The sequence below is a fragment of the Mauremys reevesii genome, linkage group 6 (genome assembly GCF_016161935.1).
Source record: "Mauremys reevesii isolate NIE-2019 linkage group 6, ASM1616193v1, whole genome shotgun sequence".
Taxonomy (NCBI): Eukaryota; Metazoa; Chordata; order Testudines; family Geoemydidae; genus Mauremys; species Mauremys reevesii.
Window position 1 is genome coordinate 113,803,330 of NC_052628.1, and position 20,687 is coordinate 113,824,016.

The 20,687-nt window shown below is 44.0% G+C and overlaps 1 protein-coding gene across 1 annotated transcript in view; it reads left to right on the forward strand.

Moving 5' to 3' along the window:
* The window catches only part of SVEP1 (sushi, von Willebrand factor type A, EGF and pentraxin domain containing 1), a 182,207-nt gene that overhangs the window by 108,410 nt on the left and 53,110 nt on the right, over nt 1–20,687 (forward strand). The window contains exons 32-39 of the mRNA XM_039543266.1: nt 55–174; nt 1,601–1,777; nt 6,265–6,349; nt 7,840–8,031; nt 10,600–10,767; nt 13,042–13,714; nt 15,813–18,598; nt 19,911–20,136. Coding sequence (XP_039399200.1) covers nt 55–174; nt 1,601–1,777; nt 6,265–6,349; nt 7,840–8,031; nt 10,600–10,767; nt 13,042–13,714; nt 15,813–18,598; nt 19,911–20,136 — 4,427 coding nt within the window. The remainder of the gene's footprint in view (nt 1–54; nt 175–1,600; nt 1,778–6,264; nt 6,350–7,839; nt 8,032–10,599; nt 10,768–13,041; nt 13,715–15,812; nt 18,599–19,910; nt 20,137–20,687) is intronic.

Here is a 20,687-nt window from a genome sequence, read left to right on the forward strand (position 1 = left end):
AATTGAAAACGATGTTCATTACAAATACTACCCTCAGGACATTTATTTTTGCAGATGTCGATGAATGTGCTGTTGGATCATATTGCGATGAGCATGCTTCTTGCCTTAATACAAATGGGTCCTACGTATGTACTTGCATCCCTCCTCATACAGGCGATGGCAAAAAATGTGCAGGTAATGAGATCAAATTTTCAACTACCTGGGGATGGGAAAGGAGGCCTACTCTCGCTTTGTAGATTAAGTGCCTCTTTGTGGTAAAGGGATAGCGGGTAAAAAAAACAACAACAACAAACATTTCTTGTAACCTGAGCACATTTACTTTAGAAATCACGAGACAATAAACTTGCATTCCCACATTTTTATAGCATCATGCTTCAAAGTAGACCTGCACTTTCAAATGCACAAAGAAATACATAAAATGTAGGTGCCTAAATATGGATCGAGGTGCCTAACGTTAGGCACTGAAGTTTGAAAATTTTGACCTAAGTAACTTGCTACGGTTAAATGCCAGTGCAGTGGTAGATTTGGAAATGTCACATGACTCACAGTCCAGTGCCCTGTATGCCTGGACCACACTGTCTCCCGTGGAGGGAAAAAATGAGTTTGGACCTGGTTAATGCAAGAAGGCTCAACTGCACTGAAATTAATTCAGTTGCCCAATCTCATAGTGGACCCAGCTTACATCAGGAACAGAGAAAAGCTGAGGAGATTCTTAAAAATATATATACTATACACGTTCATAAGCCGAATTTTTTTAGTAAAAAAGGCAAGCACCAGAGAAGGGGGTCGGCTTATGAACGGGTACAGAGAGGGAGAGGTGGGACACAGCCGCTCCCCTCAACAGAGGCAGCAAAGCCAGAAGGAGAGAGGCGGGGCCAGAGTCTCTCCACCTCTGGCCATGCTGCTCTCCCCCCAGCCTCCAAAGCAGCTGCAGCTCCGGGACTGGGAGGCTGCAGCCGTGCCGCTTGGCCCCGCCCCCCAGAGCAGGCTGTGGCCACGCTGCAGGAGCAGGCTGCGGCCGCGCCGTGCGGTCTGGCCTGCCGGAGCAGCTCCAGCCAGCCAGAGACATTCTCCCCTGGCCCTCCCCAGATAAGGTGGGAAGGGATGGGATGGGGAGAGTGTGGGGGTCCCAGGCTAGGGGTGGGGTCACTCCCCTGACCCCCAACTTCTCCCCCCCCAAAAAAAAAATTTCCCCACCAGTTGCTGTCCCGGCCCATCAGGGTAAGCAGCTGGCGTGCCGGGACACTTTGTTTACTTAGGTTTACCTCCGTGTGAGGTAAACAAACCATCTTGGCCCACCAGCGGCTTATCCTGATGGCCCGGGAGCCAAAGTTTGCTGACCCCTGAATTATAGGGTCGGCTTATGAACGAGTCATAAAAATTTTCCATTTTTACTTATCCATCTTGGGGAGGTCGGCTTATAAATGAACCGGCTTATGATCAAGTATATACGGTAGATATTTTTCCCCATTCTTTTATGTCTGATTTTCACAAAATGCCCAGACAAATGTCACTCAACTTGTTTGTAAGCAGTCATGTTTAGTGATGCTGCAGTGCCTGTTATTAGTACGCGCTCTTCATGATATGTCTGCTTTCACAGAACCAGTAAAATGCAAGAATCCAGGAAATCCAGAACATGGTCATTCTTATGGTGACAATTACACTGTTGGTAGTGAAGTTACTTTCTCCTGCGAAGAGGGTTTCCAGTTGATAGGAGCGACTAGAGTCACGTGTTTGCAGTCTGGAGGATGGAGCCACCTGATACCATATTGTGAAGGTATTGTCTTGGGGGGGCTCCTGTGTGTTTACTAAAAGGAAATTCAACAGTTGGTGTTATGGACAGCTAAGGAAAAGAAGGAATCAGAATGACTTTCTATTTAGAGATGGATGGATCACCAAAAAAACCACTTCACATCAGGCTTATCTATAGGTCACAGTCCCAATTATTTACCTCCAGTTCATCAAACTTTTGGGGAACTGAAGGCAAGTGGTGTTCCCCAGAAGCAATGTGTCACTTTCTGCTTAACAACGACAACAATACACTTATACAGCAAAGGTCCATAGCATTGAATATTCATGGCCACATTGTATGGTTTTATTCCAGGCGTCTGAAAGCTCCCCGGGGTTATTACTGATCCAGTGCAGCCAGGATCATTGCAGAAGACTGTGGCTGCTACTAGTCTGTGGCTGGCCAATGTCCCCAGCTGACCTCAAGCAGACACTTTATCTCCACGGTGGGCTATATGTCCAAAAAGTGCCAGCCGGCAATGATTGATGATGACTTCAGTCCTCTCAAGGCCAGTTCTCAATGATACATCCCCATTACTGATAAACTAAAACCATCTTATGCTTAGTAGTTGCCACTGGCAATGCATATGAAATGCCTCCATCTTCCAGATGTCTTGTTTAAGCAATATCCATGTTTCAGATCCATATAAGAGGATCAGAAGTATGGAGGTTTGATAGCTCCAGACGCTATGTAGGTCCTTCATGGCTGAGGCTACTAAACTGATTCTTCTTAGCATGTCCATCAATCCGTGACAATTTTACTGCCTCAATAGATGAAATCATCCACTACTTACACTGTTTGTCTGGCAGCACAGATGTCTTGTATCACAACTTTTGCACCGATACTCTGAATTTTTGTTTTTACCCAAGAAATCCTTAGTCCAAGGGCAGCTGCCCTGAGCTGGAAGCTCTCTAGTGCATCTTTAAGGTCATCTGCATCCTGGTCGAAGATGATGACATCATCTGCATAGTCCAAGTCGGTAAAAGAAGTTGAACCGGCAATTACACTGGTATTTGCGGAGACATGTTCAAGGAGCCAACCTGCTGCGTGGCAGAATAGGCCTGGGGTGAGGACACAGCCCTGCTTCATCCCAGATCTAGTGTGAAACCTGTCAGACCTATGGGTCTCCCATCACATCCATGCCCTATAGTCATTATGTAGGTCTTAAGTTAACTTCAGAAGGATGTCAGGAATGCCCCTAGGGCCTCCCACCGGGCAGCTCTATCAACAGACTCGAAGGCTGCTTTTAAGTCTACATATGCTGCTGTCAAAGGACAATTGTATTTGCGATGGATCTCAGATAAAAGATGAAGAGCAAGTATAGCGTCCATTGTAGATCGTCCAGCAGTGAAACCCAATTGCTCGGGGCAGCGGCATTTCACAAGAAGAGGCTGGGACTGGGCAAGAAGGACAAGTGTAAAAACTTTTCTGGGAACAGAAAGCAGAGTTATTGGCCAGTAGTGACTGCACTCAGGGCACGGGCCTTGCCCCAGTTGGGGGATGATTCTTTCCATCCACTCTGCTGGTATCTTCCCAGTAGTCAAAGCCCAGACAAAAGATTGGTATAATGCTACACTTATGGGCTCTGTGGTGTTATGCCATCCGGTCCAGCAGCATGCCCACTTCCCCTTTTCTTTATGGCAGAGTGGACCTCTTCCATAGTAGATACATCTACCCAGGTTTCAGGGTCAGGGTTTGCATGTACTACTAACACACCCGCATGTTACGACTAACACGTCCAGATCTGGGCATGAAGTCACTTCACAATGGTTAAGTGCCTTACCTTAGTCCATCCTGTGCTTTGCTGCACATTGGGCTACCCACATTTGCCATCCTTGTCTGTCAACTGCCCTTCTCTCCAAATCTTTCCATTTCATGTTGAGGTGCTTGATGTAATTCAGAACTGTTTGTTTCCATATTATTCACCGTCTGCCTCTCTTTCCTCTTGTGTTTTCTGGCTTCCGTTCAAGGACAGTATTTGGTAAGCGTTCTTTTCCCATTCTCAGCACGTGTCCCAGCCACTGATGTCTTCTTTGGTAGATTATTTATGAGAGGGTGCCTTGTGCAGTAATTTTTCTGACTTCTTCATTCATCTTCTTATCTCTATATGTTATTCCCAATATTCTTCTCAGACATTTGTGATTAAAGGTATCCAGCTTTTGCATATTTTTCTTGGTAAGTTGCCATATCTCACTGCTATATGTTGTGATGGCGATAACAATTGCTTTGTACATGTTCCGTTTTGTCTTGAGGGAGCTGTTTTTGAGTCACCAGATGTTTTTGAGTCTTCCAAATGCAGCATTTGCCTTCCTGATTCTTCTTATTTCCTCGGAATTGATACCATCTTCACTGATGGTATTTCCAAGATACGTAAATTTGTCCACCTTCTCTTCAATTTTGATTTCTGTCCTTCTAGTCCCCATTAACATGACTTTACATTTCTTTGCATTGTATCTCAAACCTATCTTCTCCATTACTTTTTACTTGGTTTGTGCATTTTTGTAGTTCGTTGGCATCTTCATTGATAAGAGTGATGTCGTCAGCAAAGTCTAGATCAAATAGCCTGGAATTGTTCCATTTTAGGCCATATGTATCACCGTTTTAATCCATAGTTGATGACTAGCATAAACAAAAAAGGAGACAGGACGCGCCCCTGCCTTACACCTGTCTTGACGCTGAATGGCTTACTCAATCCATTTTCCATTTTAATGCAGCATTTTGAGTTGGCGTAGAATGCCTCCATAATGTTGATTAATTTTGTTGAAATTCCATATTGTGCCACAATTTTCCACATTGTTTCTCTGTCTATGCTATCGAATGCCTTTTGAAAGTCCACAAAATGGATGGCAAGACTGCCTTGTGTTCTCAATAATCCATCTCTGGGTGAAAATAGCATCTGTGAGCACCCCGGCTGACGTGGGGGAGGGAGTGGGGAGGAGACAGACAAGGGGCTGTCCAGGGCTTCCCTCTGCCATGCCGCCTGCCAGGAGGGCTCCACGCCGCTCCCGCCTGCAGGTGAATTGAAAGTCATCAGTTGGCAGGGAGGGAAGGATGTGGGCTGCCGGCCTTGGTGCAGACCTGGCACCAGCTGGGGCAGATGGAGCGCGCAGCCTGCTCCCAGCAGGGCGCTCCCCTCCTCTGCGCCGCCGCCCCCTACAGTGGTGCACTGAAAGTCATCGGTGAAACAAAAGAAAAACAAACAAAAACACCAGGGCACAGGGCGGCCGGAGCGGTGAAACAAAAAAAAAAAAGGGGCGGCCAAGCCACCCTAGGATTGAACGGAATGCCTCCCCTTAGAATCTGCCGCCCCAAGCGCGAGCTTGCTCGGCTGGTGCCTGGAGCCGGCCCTAGCCACACGCTTACACAGAATCCAGTATTTCCAGAGGCTACAACTGTCTTCAAACCCTTGAGGGAAATGAGGTGATCCTTTGCTCTGTTTAAAGCAGGGTTTCTCTGCTGCTCCAGGCCAATGGGAGTTGCTGGAAGCGGTGGCCAGTACGTCCCTCAGCCCGCACTGCTTCCAGCAGCTCCCATTGGCCCAGAGCAGCGATCCGCGGCCAGTGGGAGCCGTGATCGGCCGGACCTGTGGATGGGGCAGGTAAACACACCAGCCCGGCCCGCCAGGGGCTTTCCCTACGGAAGCGGTGACCTCTGTTTGAGAAACCCTGGTTTAAAGTGTACCCCCTAGGATCCAGATGAAAGTTATAACTTACATCAAGTCAGATGTTATATACCATCATTGTTGTTGTTTTGTGCAATAAGGTAGGAAAATTGGGAATGTTTGTTTAATTATCAGTTTTTCCTCCCAAGATGCCTGCTTTTCTGACCATTTTTTCCCTTGCATTTACCCCCACCCCCACACTATACTCCTGGAGGTCCTGTGACGCAGTGACCAACCAGCACAAAGAAGCCCATCAGGTCTTCACCTTTATTCAAGGGATCTCTTGAGCTATGTGAAGCATCCGTGTACCATTCCTCCTGTGCTTCCAAGTCCCTGAGAGCTGGCTACTTTTTCTGAAATGTTGTTTTGTAAAAGGACTCTGCTTTCACAAAGCACTAGTGTGCAAAAGCAGACGCTCTGGACAGTAGCACGTAGCAAGGTTCTATTTTAGGCAATGGAAGCATCTGTTTGCCTAGATGATATATTTTCCTAGGATGACAAAGGTCCTCCCAGCTTCTTGTTCATGAATTAGGAGAAAAGCATGACATGAAAGCAACCAAGATGTTTCCAATAATTAACTAATAAAGCAATATCCAATATTAACTAATAGAGCAAAATCAATTACTCCTGGAAGAGCAAATCCTGCTTCCCTGACTCAGGCAACTCCCTGCTCTGTCCTCAGTGCACGGACTTGTGTGAGTAAGCCCAACGGGAGTCAGCCATAGTAGGCATTTCCACCGAAAATGGAATTTTTTTGTGTCCATCTTGGACCTGTGCCATCTAAACAATTATTTTTGATGTTCTCTCGTTAAAGCTGTATCCTGTGGTAGTCCAGTTATTCCAGAAAACGGTGCCATTGAGGGCTCAAATTTTACTTATGGCAAGAAGGTGCTGTACAGGTAGGAGAGTCATTGTGTTTGGAGCAGTACCGTAGTCAGAGTCTGGAAGCAAATGAGAAAAACAACTGGATTTAATAAGAGAGTAATTGACCTGCACAAAGTGCGGGGGAAAGTAATGGAACAGAATCCACCCCAAAACTCACCCATGAATCCTTTCCTGGGGTTCACAAATTATATAATACTAGGTTGCATTTATTTTAATATGCAGAGTAGAAAACGAATATTGCGGAGTACTATATCTGGACAACCATTCTGTAGTTAGTATATAATGTTTTACTTATTCCACATAATGGGCTGTATATTAACAAAGCCCTTGAAATAATGCTAGTACTGTATAGTGGGCCTATTAATCTCTCCCCATTCATCACCCCAGAAACCCAGGTGCCCCAGTATCATCCTGTATTATTATTTTTATATGTATTGAGGTAGCACCTGTGAGCCCTCATTGCTCTAGGCGCATTACAAACACAGACCAAAAATAGGGCCCTGCCTCAAAGTGCTTATTGTCTAAGTATAAGAGGAAAATCAACAGGTGAATACAGACAAACAGATGGGAGAGCAAGAGGGAACAGTGAGACAATACTAGCCAGCATGGTAGGCTGTGGTCTCAGCACACTGGGGCCTAATGATTGCCAAGTATTTTGTAGGCATCATGTCAAGGAAGAGTTTTAAGAGGGTCTTTGAATGGCTAGGATATCACAGAAGTCACTGCAGAGTAGGAAATGTTGTGTTTTTAATGGTGTCCACTGTGCACGCTGTAAAAGACACATAAATACTAACCAAGCCTGGGGAATAGTCCCTTTTGCTTTGCAAATCTGGGTACAAAACCTACATTTTTTGTGAAAATTTGGCAAATTAGGCCCAAGTAAATTTTTCCTATTTTCTCCAAGAAACAGCTTTTTTTAGTGAAATCTCTTTGTTTGGCATTTCTACACATTCTGAATAAAATATTCAGCATTAGCTCAAATACTATTCCCATCCATACTGTCTCCTGGGACATGGAGTATAACTCCATCCTTCCACCCACTGGCCAGAAGGATGGTGAAGGGACTTGAGGACACATCCACAACATAGGGGCTAGTTAAAGACTGAAGCCACAATGTCCCTCTGTGTTTTTGTTCTTTGCATTCTATTCAGGCATGAGCCTACAAGATCTAACAGACCTAGGATCAATTTTTCAAAAGAGGCTAGGCGACTTAGGAGTCTAAGTCCTATTTTGAAAAATGAGCTGAGCACTTTAGAGCTTGAGTCTCATTGGAGTCTCAGTCACTTTTGTAAATGGGACTTGGGCTCATAAATCACTTAGGTGCTTTTGAAAATTTGATCCCTAGGAGTCACATCGATTTTTACTGGGATGAGGGAGCATTTCCTTAGCTAATCCTGTGCACTTAGTAATATATATGGGTGGGAGGGAGGAAAGGGATGCTTGGGGAGAATCCAGTAAAAACAAGATGTATGTATTTTATAGTGATTTTCTTCTTTTAATGCAGATGTAACAGAGGATACAATCTGATGGGTGAAAAGGAAACATCATGCCTTGCTAGCGGTGCTTGGAATCATGCTCCTCCTGCCTGTGAAATAGTAACATGTCCAAGCCCACAGGACATAAACAATGGAAAATACACACTGAGTGGCATGACATATCTTTCTACTGCATCATATATGTGTAACAGTGGATACAGGTAAAAGCTGTAGAGTCGAGTCACAGGCACTTTAAGTGCTGTGAAGATGCTGATGAAACATAAAGACTTGCTGGAATGGCTATTTCATGTCAGCTGTAGAGCGTGTCAGAGGAACACAATAGATTTAAGGATTTTTTTTCATCTTTGAGGTACTTGCTGTGTTTCACACAAAATACCAACACTTGTGGGAAGCTCATTTAGCATCAGTCATCTTATTAATGTTTAATTCATTCTCTTTATCACCAAGGTGTAAAGCACATTTCAAACATATGGAAATTAACCCAATATCAGAACCATATTTAAAAGTTCTTCTTTACACCTGAAAGGCTGCAGTGCACTTAATTAGCTTTTAATGTTTATGCAAAATTATTTTTATTACTATTTTGCAGTGATCTTAAAATGCCAGCTAAAAATGGTCTTCTGTAAATTAAAGTGACCATTCTAGCCATTCTAATGAATGAATAAAATCAGTAAAATAGTGATTTATTTTAAGCTTGGGTTTTCATTTTACATTTGTGGATTGAGTCTGGTGTAAACAGACTTTTAGCAGACAATTAAAAATGAATAAACCCCACTATATTAAAATAAATAGCTTTAATCGTATTACCTGCTGTACAAATTAAAAAATCCTTAATATTATCTATATCTGTTGCAAACACACACCTATACTGACATAGATACATACTCTGGGCTTAATTCTCCTCTGCCGTTCATCTTGTGCAATTATTCACATCTGTCCAAATGAGCACAAACAGGTGTGAAATGATAACACTGGTGTAAGTGAATGGAGGGTTCTGATTTAGTAGTGTTTTTACACATACTCTGTGCTGACTTTCAATTGCTGTAAATGACTACTTAAACTACAAGGCAGGGTAGAATCGGGCCCTATAGCTACAGTACGGGCTTAATCCTGCATTCCTAACTTGGGCATAATTCCTACTAACGTAAATGGAAGCTTTGTCTACAACTACAGAATTAGGCCAACCAGACAATATATATCAAATAGATTATGGCCTCTTTTACAGATGAAATCTATTACATGAAAATTACAGTTAATGTATAGTGTTGTTTCACAAATACCAGTTCCATCAGTGTATTTTGAAGGCTCTTTTGTATAGAATGGGTGATTTATTTTTTTAATTCCTGCATAAAGCCAAATAATTGAGCTTTTTGTGACCATCCTGCCTGGATGTTTGGGAGATGAACTCCACCATTCCCTTTTGTAGTCACCACTTCGGGCAATGACCCTCCACACCACACCCCTATGCCGGGTGTCGTGGCATCTGTACAAGCACAGATACAGTCCCTTCTGTCGTCCACCCCACATGCTCTTTTTCACACCGGCATATTCCAAGCCCGTGCAGAGCCCACCTCTTTGGCAGTGCCACACACCTTATGTGCCGCAGTTCAGCACTGGAGATGGCCTGGAGATGGCACTGGAGAATAACACTGTGCCATTTTGTGCCTATCCCTTGGTGTTACTATAGTTAAAGAAACCAAAAGATCAGCTAAGTTTAATATCTTAGGCCTTTCCTCAGCCAGCAAAAACCTTTAACATCCTACAGGGAATGAATGGCTTTTTGAAAAGTAATCTAAATATCAACATGTTCCTTAGTCTTTTGGGTGAATGAAGTTTCAGAGTTCTGTAGATGCACATTGCGGTGGTATCTAAATAAATAATCCAAACACTAATGGCCCAATCTTGCAGTCCATAGGTGGGCAAAACTTCCATTTGCTTCAATGGGAGTTTTATTTGCATCAGTAGAGCGATCCAGAACAGAACAGAATGTCAATTTTCTCCTCTAGTAGTTCTGATCACCTGCTGTTCTGACAAATTTCAGAGTTGTAGCCGTGTTACTCTGTATCAGCAAAAACAACGAGGAGTCCTTGTGGCACCTTAGAGACTAACAGATTTATTTGGGCATAAGCTTTCGTGGGCTAAAACCCACTTCATCAGACGCAAGGAATGGAAAATACAGTAGGAAGATATACATACATAGAACTGGAATTAATTTGCAAACTGGACACCATCAAATTAGGCCTGAATAAAGACTACAAGAACTGAACTAATTTCCCATGCTAATTTCCCCCTACTGTTACTCACACCTTCTTGTCAACTGTTTGAAGTGGGCCATCCTGATTACCACTACGAAAGTGATTTTTTCCTCCTGTTGATGATAGCCCACTTTAATTGAATTGTCTCGTTAGAATTGGTAAGGCAACTCCCATCTTTTCACGTACTATGTATATATATCTTTCTACTGTATTTTCCATTCCATGCATCTGATGAAGTGGGTTTTAGCCCAGGAAAGCTTATGCCCCAATAAATTTGTTAGTCTCTAAGGTGCCACAAGTACTCCTCGTTGTTTTTGTTCTGACAAGGTTAGCTATATATTTTGTGAACAGAGGGTAAAATCCTGGCCCCAATTAAGTTAATGGCAAACTTCCCCATGACTTCACTGGGGCTAGGATTACAGCTAGAAGGTATTTGTAAGGAGCTCCCGGCTTCTGTTCCCACTCCCATACAAATTGAAGTTACAGATTAATAATAACCTTTAATTCTATTAGCCTACAGGGTCCCCCAGTTCTTGTGTGTGAAGCTTCAGCTAACTGGAACAGCATACCACCAGCCTGCAAAATTGTCTCTTGTGGATCCCCTCCTGCCATCAAAGATGCTGTGATCAGTGGGAATAACTTCACTTTTGGCAACACAGTCACTTATATGTGTAAGGAAGGGTATGTACATTAGCACTATTAAAATAAACCCCATAATGAGTAAAAATTGTCAAGCCACACAGCAGCTCACTCGTTGTAAGGCTGTGTCCTAATGCTATTCTTTGAGGTCACATGCTCTTAAGAACATGGCTGTTTTATTAATGCTCATTAATTAATTATTGGTTCGGTTGAAAGGTGATTGACAGTTTTTGTGAAGCGGAAAGTTTGTATGTGTCAAAACGAGCCCATTTCCTCAGCCCATTTGTCAGGTTTCAGAAGCCGGCTAGAGTTAGATGGGAGACAGACTTGAATGGGAGCACGACAGGGAAATCCCGTTGCTGAAGGCAGTAATACTGGTAATTCAATTACAGCCCTTTCCCTCTAGTCACTGTTGGAACAGTGCCCCAGCATGGTGTGATGCTGGCAGTGCCATATTTGAGAGGAGACATATTGTAAAATCAAGGATCCCATGTCTCTTTTCACCAGAGTAATAATAAAATAAATAGTGACTATTTCATCAGTAGATCTCAAAGCACTTCACAATCTTTGAATGTGTTTATCCTCACGACACCCCTGGGAGTCAGCGCAGTGCTATTATCCCCATTTTACAGATGGGGAACTGAGGCTCAGAGATGCTAAGTGACTTGCCCAAAGTCACACAGGAAGTCCATGGTGGAGCAGGGAATGGTACTCATGTCTCTCACATCCTTGGCTGTGCCCGAACCACTGGACAGCCTTCCTCCCACTGGCGAGCAGGGATATTAATCCTGGTGTAAAGGCCAGATTCTAATTTGTGTGAATTACATTCCACCTTATGAACATCTCTCTGCAGTTCCAGCTATGCAGTGTCCTTCATTTTCTGTCTGTGTAGTACTTCTGTGCATTTTAAAATATATGCCATAGTTCATCCCAGAAGAGATTGCAAAGTCCTGCAAAGACTTTCTCTCACGTGCTTAATTTTACACACTGTGAGTAGTCCCGTTGAAGTCATTAAAGCTACTTAGTGCATAAAGTTAAGCACACACGTTAAGTCTTTGCAAAGTCAGGGTCTAAGTTCATAGACCATTTTGTTCTCCTTCTTGATGAAAGGAACAAAATAAATGTATAATCATTCTCCTTCCAAGCTGAAATTTTCAACATTGTGTCTGATATAATTACATTACATTCTTCGTTTTCTTTTTCTTAATTGTGCTAAGACTCAAAATGCTTTGTTATTTATGGTACAAGTATTTTAAACAGGTCAGCTTAAAAGTATTTGGGAAAAAAAACTGTCACCTCTATGGCAATGAATATAATGACGGGTCATATTAAAAACTGGCACTTGTATGTGCTTTTTTTTCCTGGAACCCCAGCCAACAGTGTCTGAAAATAAATACTGCAGACAAGTTAAAGTACTTTTACAGATGTGGCCAACAAAATCTAAACAGTCAGTTTCCAACCCTCAGCTACAAAGATGCATCAGAGACTTTCACAGTGGGTTGTTGTTCATCCCCTTTTTGTTTGCACACACCATAGAAAATGTAAGACTTTAAATAAACTCACAGACAACACATTTTATGTTTAAACAGCTGCAGTTTAAGTGAGACAATTGGCAGCATGAAGTACTGCTTATGATCAAATCCCAAAGGCTGATTAGCTAAATATAATATTATCCACTGACTACATGTTAAAATTGCAGTATTTGTGAAGGATTAGAAACAAATTACACGTCATACTGAATTTTGAAAGTATTTCTTTTTATATATGTTGGTGGTTTCTTATGGAGGAGTCATTACCAAATGACAACATGGACCCATTAACAACAACAATATTTTTAGCTAACTAGCTTAGGGTTTTGTACTGATACCTATTTCCACAATAGCTGAGTGCTTCATAGTTCAATTAGACTGGCATAGCAAGAACCCCACTGGATTTCATAGAGTCTTCAACTCTTCTTCCTTCTCTAGTTATAAGATGCTCTGCTTTTCGTAGAAGTTTTTGGTTTGTTTCCATTTGGTGGGGAAGGTTTATTGTTATTGTAAATGTTGTTCTGATTGTGGTGGAAAAGCTTTACCAAAAGGTAAAGTCTTGCTGTGTGTCCGGATAGCCAGGCAGATAATAGGTTTTCCTATAGCAGCCCTTGGTGTAGTATATAAGGAGTAAACACTCACACTACCGTTGCGACTGTTGTCTAAAGTGGACCCGTCTCAGCTCTAGGAAGCTCTGCTTGTAGAGTTTTCCAGGGCATGTGGGGTGGCTTTACCCTTCAGTTATCAATCTAACTCCGTATGTTTTTGGTCTTTTCCTGATGCACAGCTACACATTAATTGGCCCTGACACCGTAGAATGCTTAGCCAGTGGTGAGTGGAGCATGAGTCACCAGCAGTGCCTGGCGGTTTCCTGTGATGAACCTCCCCATGTGGAACATGCTTCCCCAGAGAGCGCCCATCGGTTGTTTGGCGATATAGCTTATTACTACTGCTCAGATGGCTACAGCTTGGAGGACAATTCCAAGCTGTTTTGCAATGCTCAAGGGAAGTGGGTGCCTCCTGCTGGCATGAAGATGCCCCACTGCATCGCTGATTTTTGTGAGAGGCCGCCCACAGTGTCCTACACCATCCTGGAATCAGTTAATAAAGTAAAGTTTCCTGCTGGTTCAGCCGTGAGCTTCAAGTGTATGGAAGGTTTTGTCCTGAACACGTCTGCTAAGATTGAGTGCAACAGAGGTGGCCAGTGGACTCCTTCTCCTTTGACTATCCAGTGCATCCCGGTTCGCTGTGGGGAACCGCCAAGTATTAGAAATGGCTATGCGAGTGGAGCCAACTACAGTTTTGGAGCAGTGGTGGCTTACAGCTGCAACAAAGGGTTCTATATCAAAGGAGAAAAGAAAAGGACATGTGAGGCCACAGGAGATTGGAGCGGTAACCTACCTACCTGCCATCCGGTGTCTTGTGGAGAACCACCCAAGCTTGAAAACGGAGTCATTGAGGTATGATAAGGGTTTTCCAAGCTGCTTGCTGCGCTGGCAAAGTTGAAGTGTCTTAAAGATTCCCACTGGCTAGCCCACTAAAGTTGAAGTAGGATGCAAGCATAACTGATAAGCAAAGGAATGATGGGGATGGCCTTGTATCAGAATTAGGCTTCTCAAAAACACAAGCCCATTAACAGAATTTCCTGTTATGAGCAAGAATTTGATGTAGGAGACGCAGAGTTCCTATGACATTCAAAAAAACACTCTACCAATTGGTTTTCCTAATGTCTCGGGACATATTTGTCCTCTCCAGGCTGTGGGCCAATTCCCACTGCTCCCTAGAGATCTATCCAGGTGCTACAGCTAGCTCACAAACCTTTCTCTTCTTGTGCTTACTACCAGAAACAACTGATTTGAAATAAACAGATAACTCTGGGATGAATCCTTCCTTTTGGATGTGCACACAGCTCCCACTGAGGGTAGAATTTGACCTAACTGTCAAATTAAATTGAAATAAATAAAAGCTAGAAGTCAATAACCTCATCAGAGCTAAAAGGTGTAATGAATGCAGCTTTTCTCTTATTGCTGGACCCATGTTCTACTCTGACGTACAAAGAAATGTTTTCATGTTACACTTCATGGGATATGGGGGGAGAGGCAAGATCACATTTATTTTTTATTTTAAAGATCTAGCTTCAATTAGAATTGAGGCCGGAGGGGGGACAAACATCCTCTCTCGAGGGGTGAGGCTGCAGTAACAAGTCATAGAAAGAGTGGGAAGGCTGCATCTCCGAAATCAAGATTCCAAGCGTGAAACCAAACATGAAACTGCCTTTTACTGCTGAACTATGATTGTAACACAGTGGCCCCCATGTAATTAGGTTGATAACAGTAAGACAGTTCCACTAGGAGACGCTGAGAGCGCATAATGTACCTAGAACCATTTTAACTGCTTCCTTAAGGGAACAAACTCTTCTTATTATAATTACTTTCTCTTATGAAGGCCAGTTGTAGAGAGTGGCTAAATCACCTGAAAAAAGGAAACTCCCTCACTAGTGCAATCTTATTTCAGTTTGCTCAATTCTTATTATGTATTATGAATACTGTTTTTCTACCGTGATAAGTATGCATTGTTCCTATAACGTTTTCTTTGCTGTAGAGATAGAACACCTGAGATTGCAAGTACAATACTGCAGAGGTTCTCAAACTGTGTTAATTATTATTGTTATTATTTTATTCAAAGTGCTTTACAATAGTTAGCTAACGGTACAAACAACATTTGGAAAGATCATTAAGAGGTCCGCCGAGACCCTCAGCAATTTTCAAGCGGTTTGCGGAAAAAAAGGTTTGAGAACCACTTCTCTACACTGGATAAAGCTTTAAATTAAAGAGCCATGTCATTTGTACAGGTCTCCTCTGGCTACTTCCAGCCTTCTGTTGCTCTTCTCCCTTTTCGTGTACAGATTTTTTGCATGTACACCGCTACCCCGATATAACGCTGTTGTGGGGAGCCAAAAATCCCTACCGCGTTATAAGTGAAGCGCCGTTATATTGGGGTAGCAGCGGTGATTTAAAGAGCCCGGGGCTCTGGCCGCGGGGAGCCCCAGCCGAGCCCCGCTGCCACAGTCCCGGGGGAGCCCTGGACCTTTTAAAGCGCTGCCGGAGCCCCCCTGCTGCAGCCCTGGGGTAGCAGTGACAGGGCTCCAGTGGTTATTTAAAGGGCCCTGGGCTCCCTGCAGCAGCCGGAGCCCTGGACTCTTTAAAGTGCCACTGGAGCCCTGCTGCTACCGCGCTATACATGAACCCATGTTATATCGGGTCGTGTTATAGCGGGGTAGGAGTGTATGTCCAGGAAAACATTTTCTAGCTTTAAATTTTGAACATTAAGCTTTAAAAAATTTGAATGTTTCATTCAGTGCAACTCTATTGACCTCAGCAGGTGCAAGTCAAGGCAGAATTTGCCCCCTATATTTCTAGTGCAGACATTTATTTCTTTGCAATCAATCCTTGTGTCTGGTTAGCAATTAGATACAGAAAGACTAATAAAATCAAAATTCATCTGCCAGGGTCAAGAGTTTTTACCTTCTACTTACCATTTGTCTCACCCATTTTACAGAGCACAACTGGACGCTTCTTTGAGAATGAAGTGTACTACCAATGTAATGCTGGCTACAAGCTAGTTGGCAGTTCAGTATCAGTCTGCCAAGCAAATCGTCAGTGGCATAGTGAATCGCCACCTTCTTGTGTTCCTCTCAGTTGTGGCAAACCACCTCCTATCCAGCACGGATATGCAAAGGGAGAAAGCTTTGATGTGGGATCCAAGGTTGAGTTTTTCTGTGATGAGGGCTATGAGCTGATGGGAGATGCCTCTTGGACATGCCAGAAATCTGGGAAGTGGAGCAAAAAGCAAAGCCAAAAGTGTGTGCCAACAAAGTGCCCAGAACCACCACTGATTGAAAATCAGCTCGTCTTGAAAGAGATGGCTCACCAAGTAGGTGTTGTCCAGTTTTCCTGCAAAGAGGGCTATGTCTTGCATGGTTCCTCGGTGCTGAAATGTTTGCCATCACAACAGTGGAATGATTCCTTTCCAGTCTGCAAGGTTGTACTGTGCCATGGGCCTCCATACATTCCCTTTGGTGACCCTGTGGCATCATCTCTTCATTTTGGTAGCACCGTGACGTACACCTGCATGGATGGGTTTTTACTGAAGGGAGAACCTACAATTGGATGCCAAGCTGATGGCTCCTGGAGCTTTCCATTGCCAGAATGTATTCCAGTAGAATGCCCTCAGCCTGAAGAAATTCAGAATGGCATTGTAGATGTGCAGGGTCTTACTTACCTCAGCACAGCACTGTACACATGTAAACCGGGCTTTGAATTACTGGGGAACACGACTATTCTCTGTGGAGAAGATGGTCATTGGCTCGGTGGAAAGCCATCTTGCAAGCCTGTGGAATGCCCAAAACCTAAGGAGATTCAGAATGGCAAATATTCATACACAAACTTTCATTATGGGCAGACTGTTACATATTCGTGTGACAGAGGATTCCAGCTCAAAGGGCTGAATGTACTGAGCTGCTTAGAGACGGGAGAGTGGGACGCAGATGTTCCGTCTTGCAAAGCCATAAACTGTGACCCCCCTCGGCCCATTGAGAATGGTTTTGTGGAAGGTGCAGATTACAGCTATGGGGCTATGATCATCTATAGCTGCTTTCCAGGTTTCCAGCTGGCTGGTCTTGCCATGCAGACTTGTGAAGAGTTGGGATGGTCTAGTTTTACGCCGGCATGCCTACCGACAGACTGTGGCCTGCCTCCCCATATTGACTTCGGGGAATATGTGCAGGTTAGAAGCGAAGAAGGACATTTTGACCAAGAAAGAATACATCTTACTGAGAGCCCTCCCCTTTCTGACACGTTAGTTGCTAGTAACTGGAGAGATATAAAAAGTCCTTTGAAGGAAACTAACGCAGTACAGTTGACAAACTTTTTATATGGAACCATAGTTATGTACACGTGCTACTCTGGTTATGAGCTATTAGGAAACCCCATACTAGCTTGCCAAGAGGATGGGGCGTGGAATGGCAGTGCCCCTGTCTGCATATCAATAGAATGTGACTTACTCTCACCCCTAGAGAATGGCTTTTTACATTTTACTGAGAATACACTTGGTAGCGTAGTGCAATATGCCTGTAAACCAGGGTATAAGCTAATTGGTTCCGACACAAGGCTGTGTTTGCCTAACCGACAGTGGAGCAATGCTGCTCCATACTGCGAGGTGGTATCGTGTACCACACCTAACAAACTCATGAATGGAAATATAAAGGGAGAAAACTACACTTACAGGAGTGTGGTCCATTATGAATGTGATCCTGGGTACCAGTTAAATGGCTCAGAGAAGAGGATATGCCAGGATAACCAAAAATGGGATGGGAATGAGCCTATTTGCATCCCCGTTTCTTGTGGCCAACCACCAGTTTTAGAAAATGGCCACGTGACTGGAGACGAATACACATTCCAAAAACACATGGAGTACAGCTGTAATGAAGGTTTCCAGCTGCATGGGGACAGGAGTAGAGTCTGCCTTGCAAATGGAAGCTGGAGTGGAATCACTCCAGTTTGTAAATCCATCAGGTGTGCAGTACCACTACCTCTTCTCAATGGAGAAATTATTGGATCAGAATATGGTGTTGGGAAGGAAATTCAGTATCAGTGCAGTGAAGGCTACATATTGCATGGAGCATCCATACTTACCTGTCAAGCTGATGGCACCTGGGATACAGAGGCTCCGTACTGTGAGCCAGTCAATTGCGGACCCCCAGAAGACATCTCTCATGGCTTCCTGAATAGTTCAGGCTTCAGTTATGGGGAATACACACACTATGTGTGCTTTCCCGGTTATGAGTTACGTGGAAATCCACTGCGGCCGTGTTTGTCCAACGGCTCATGGGGGGGAAGCCTCCCCTCTTGCCTCCCCTGTGAATGCCCCACACCACTGATTCAGAATGGGGTTGTTATCGGGCAAGATTTCCGCTGCGGGAAAAGTGCACAATTTCAGTGCCTGGAGGGCTTTAAACTGCTAGGGCCTTCTGAAGTCACCTGTGAGGCAGCCGGCAAATGGAGTTCTGCTTTTCCACACTGCGGGCAGATTTCATGTGGTTCCCCACCAACAATCCCCAGTGCCTTTATAAGTGGAAGCAGCTCTGCGGAGGAGAACACTGTAATATATAACTGCATAACTGGCTTTGTCATACAAGGAAAGCCAGAGCTGACTTGTACAGATACGGGTGTTTGGAGTGAGCCGTACCCACGCTGCGAGCTGATGTCCTGTGGACCCCCACCTTCCATTCCTAATGCAGTGGCTGTCGGAGAGACCCACACCTATGGAAGCAGAGTCCAGTACAGGTAAGAAGGCTGCTGTAAATTCATCTCCCTGAAGTGTCAAAGGAATGAACATAGGACCTTTAAAGCAAATGAATACATTCAATTCGTGAGAGGCTATAAAATACATAGAAAAGCTGTGGAGCAGATCTCCCGGGAAGGTTTACACACATTCTTGGGGCTCCCACTGCCATGCAACACCTCACTCCAGCCTCATACTTTACCCACAAACACACAGCATGTCATGCATTTCAGCAATGGGGAGTGCACAGTATACATTAATATTATTGAGGCTGTGGTAAAGAATTTGTGTCACAGTTTCCAGGTATGTGTGTGTCTGTGTTTCTATGAAGCCAGGGGGGAGGGATAGCTCAGTGGTTTGAGCATTGGCCCACTAAACCCAGGGTTGTGAGTTCAATCCTTGAGGAGGCCACTTAGGGATCTGGGGCAAAAATTGGTCCTGCTAGTGAAGGCAGGGGGCTGGACTTGATGACCTTTCAAGGTCCCTTCTAGTTCTAGGAGATTGGTATATCTCCAATTATTATTAAGTGAGGATTCTGTCCATGAGTGGTTAAAATGAGGGAGGGTCAGCATGTAAATGAAGGTACCTGAACAGGTGACTTCCCTGCTTGTAAGGGTTTGGGTGGATGGATTTTCACTTAAGCACACTTAACTGGTGTGCATATGTTTGTGTGCATGTGTACATACAAACAAACCTCATGGAGGGCCAAATTCTCCAGTCCATTTGAATTGCACTCAATGCAGGACTGTGTGGGGTAAAGCAAATATGTCTTTAAGTTACCTTTGCTTTCTCCCAGTCTTGGGGGTCTGCCTGGGATTTGGCCAATCCCTGGTGCAAGCAAGAGCAGCCCTCAGGTTGCCAGTGGCCCCTAGGGGCAGATCCAGCAGCTGGCAATCCCCAGAACATAACACTGTGACCATACCCCTTTCACCCAGCCATACCCTCTCTGCCCAAACCGCAGGAGCAGCTACTGTGGCTTTACATCACATGGAGATTCTCCTAGGCACAAGGAATCATAAGGGTGATGAATCCACCCTGTTTACTTTGGGCTGCTGGAGCAGGGTGACGCAGCCAGGGATGGACTCAGGATCTTGCCAGAGTGTTCAAACTCCTGCCACCAGATTTATAAACACACAACAAAAATGCCTCAACCCTCTCACAGCAGTTTGCCCTGAACTGATACAGAAGTCTAGAGGTGCTGCTCATGAGAAACAAATATTGACAATTGAGCCACATGGTAGGTTTTGTACCTTGAGGATTAAAACATCATACGCGTGTGTACCATAGCTGTCCAATGATTCTGATACATTGCAGATGTCTGGAGGGCTACGTGATGGAAACAGAAATGGATATATGCACTTGTCAGGAAGACGGACACTGGTCTCCTAAGAGCATTTCCTGTTGCCTCAGAAAATGTCCCGTGCCCACAAATATAACCAATGTAATTATTTCTGGTGATGAGTTTACTGTGAATAAGAGCATCACTTTATCATGCTCAGAAGGCTATACTTTGTCAGGAGCAAGCACATCTACATGCCAGGTAAAGAGCGTTGGCCTTTTCTTTTCTTAAAGGTGCAGTTCACTGTCCTTGGAGGCGTGCACTCATCTGTGGGTAGAATGTGGCCCTGCTTCCTGATTGTACACAATACAGGTGTAATGCACTGTAAAATATACAGCAGGTCCTGCTCCTCCCTTAAGAAAAAGACACAGGCTTCCAGATTTGGGAAACAGTCCTCTCCTCTTACTACTTAACCATAATACTGTACTGTGACTAAACGTTCTTTTTCCCTCACTTTATTCTGTTTTAACTCTTAATTCTGTTTCAGCTCCCACTGAAATTAATGGGGATCATGCATCTTAATCCCTTGACACCTTTAAAAACCTCAGGCCTTGTATCTGTAAAAAACAAACCTCTTCAGCTATGTTGCCAATAATACCTCAGGCCTCCATCCTGAAAGTATCTACCCATCTGTTTAACGTCAGGCTTGGGAGTAGTCCCATTAGAGTCAGGGAGCCTACTCACATGCACTAAGTTCAGCATGGGTATGTGCGTGTGTAAGATCAGGGCCTTCCAGAGTTAAAACTGGAAGA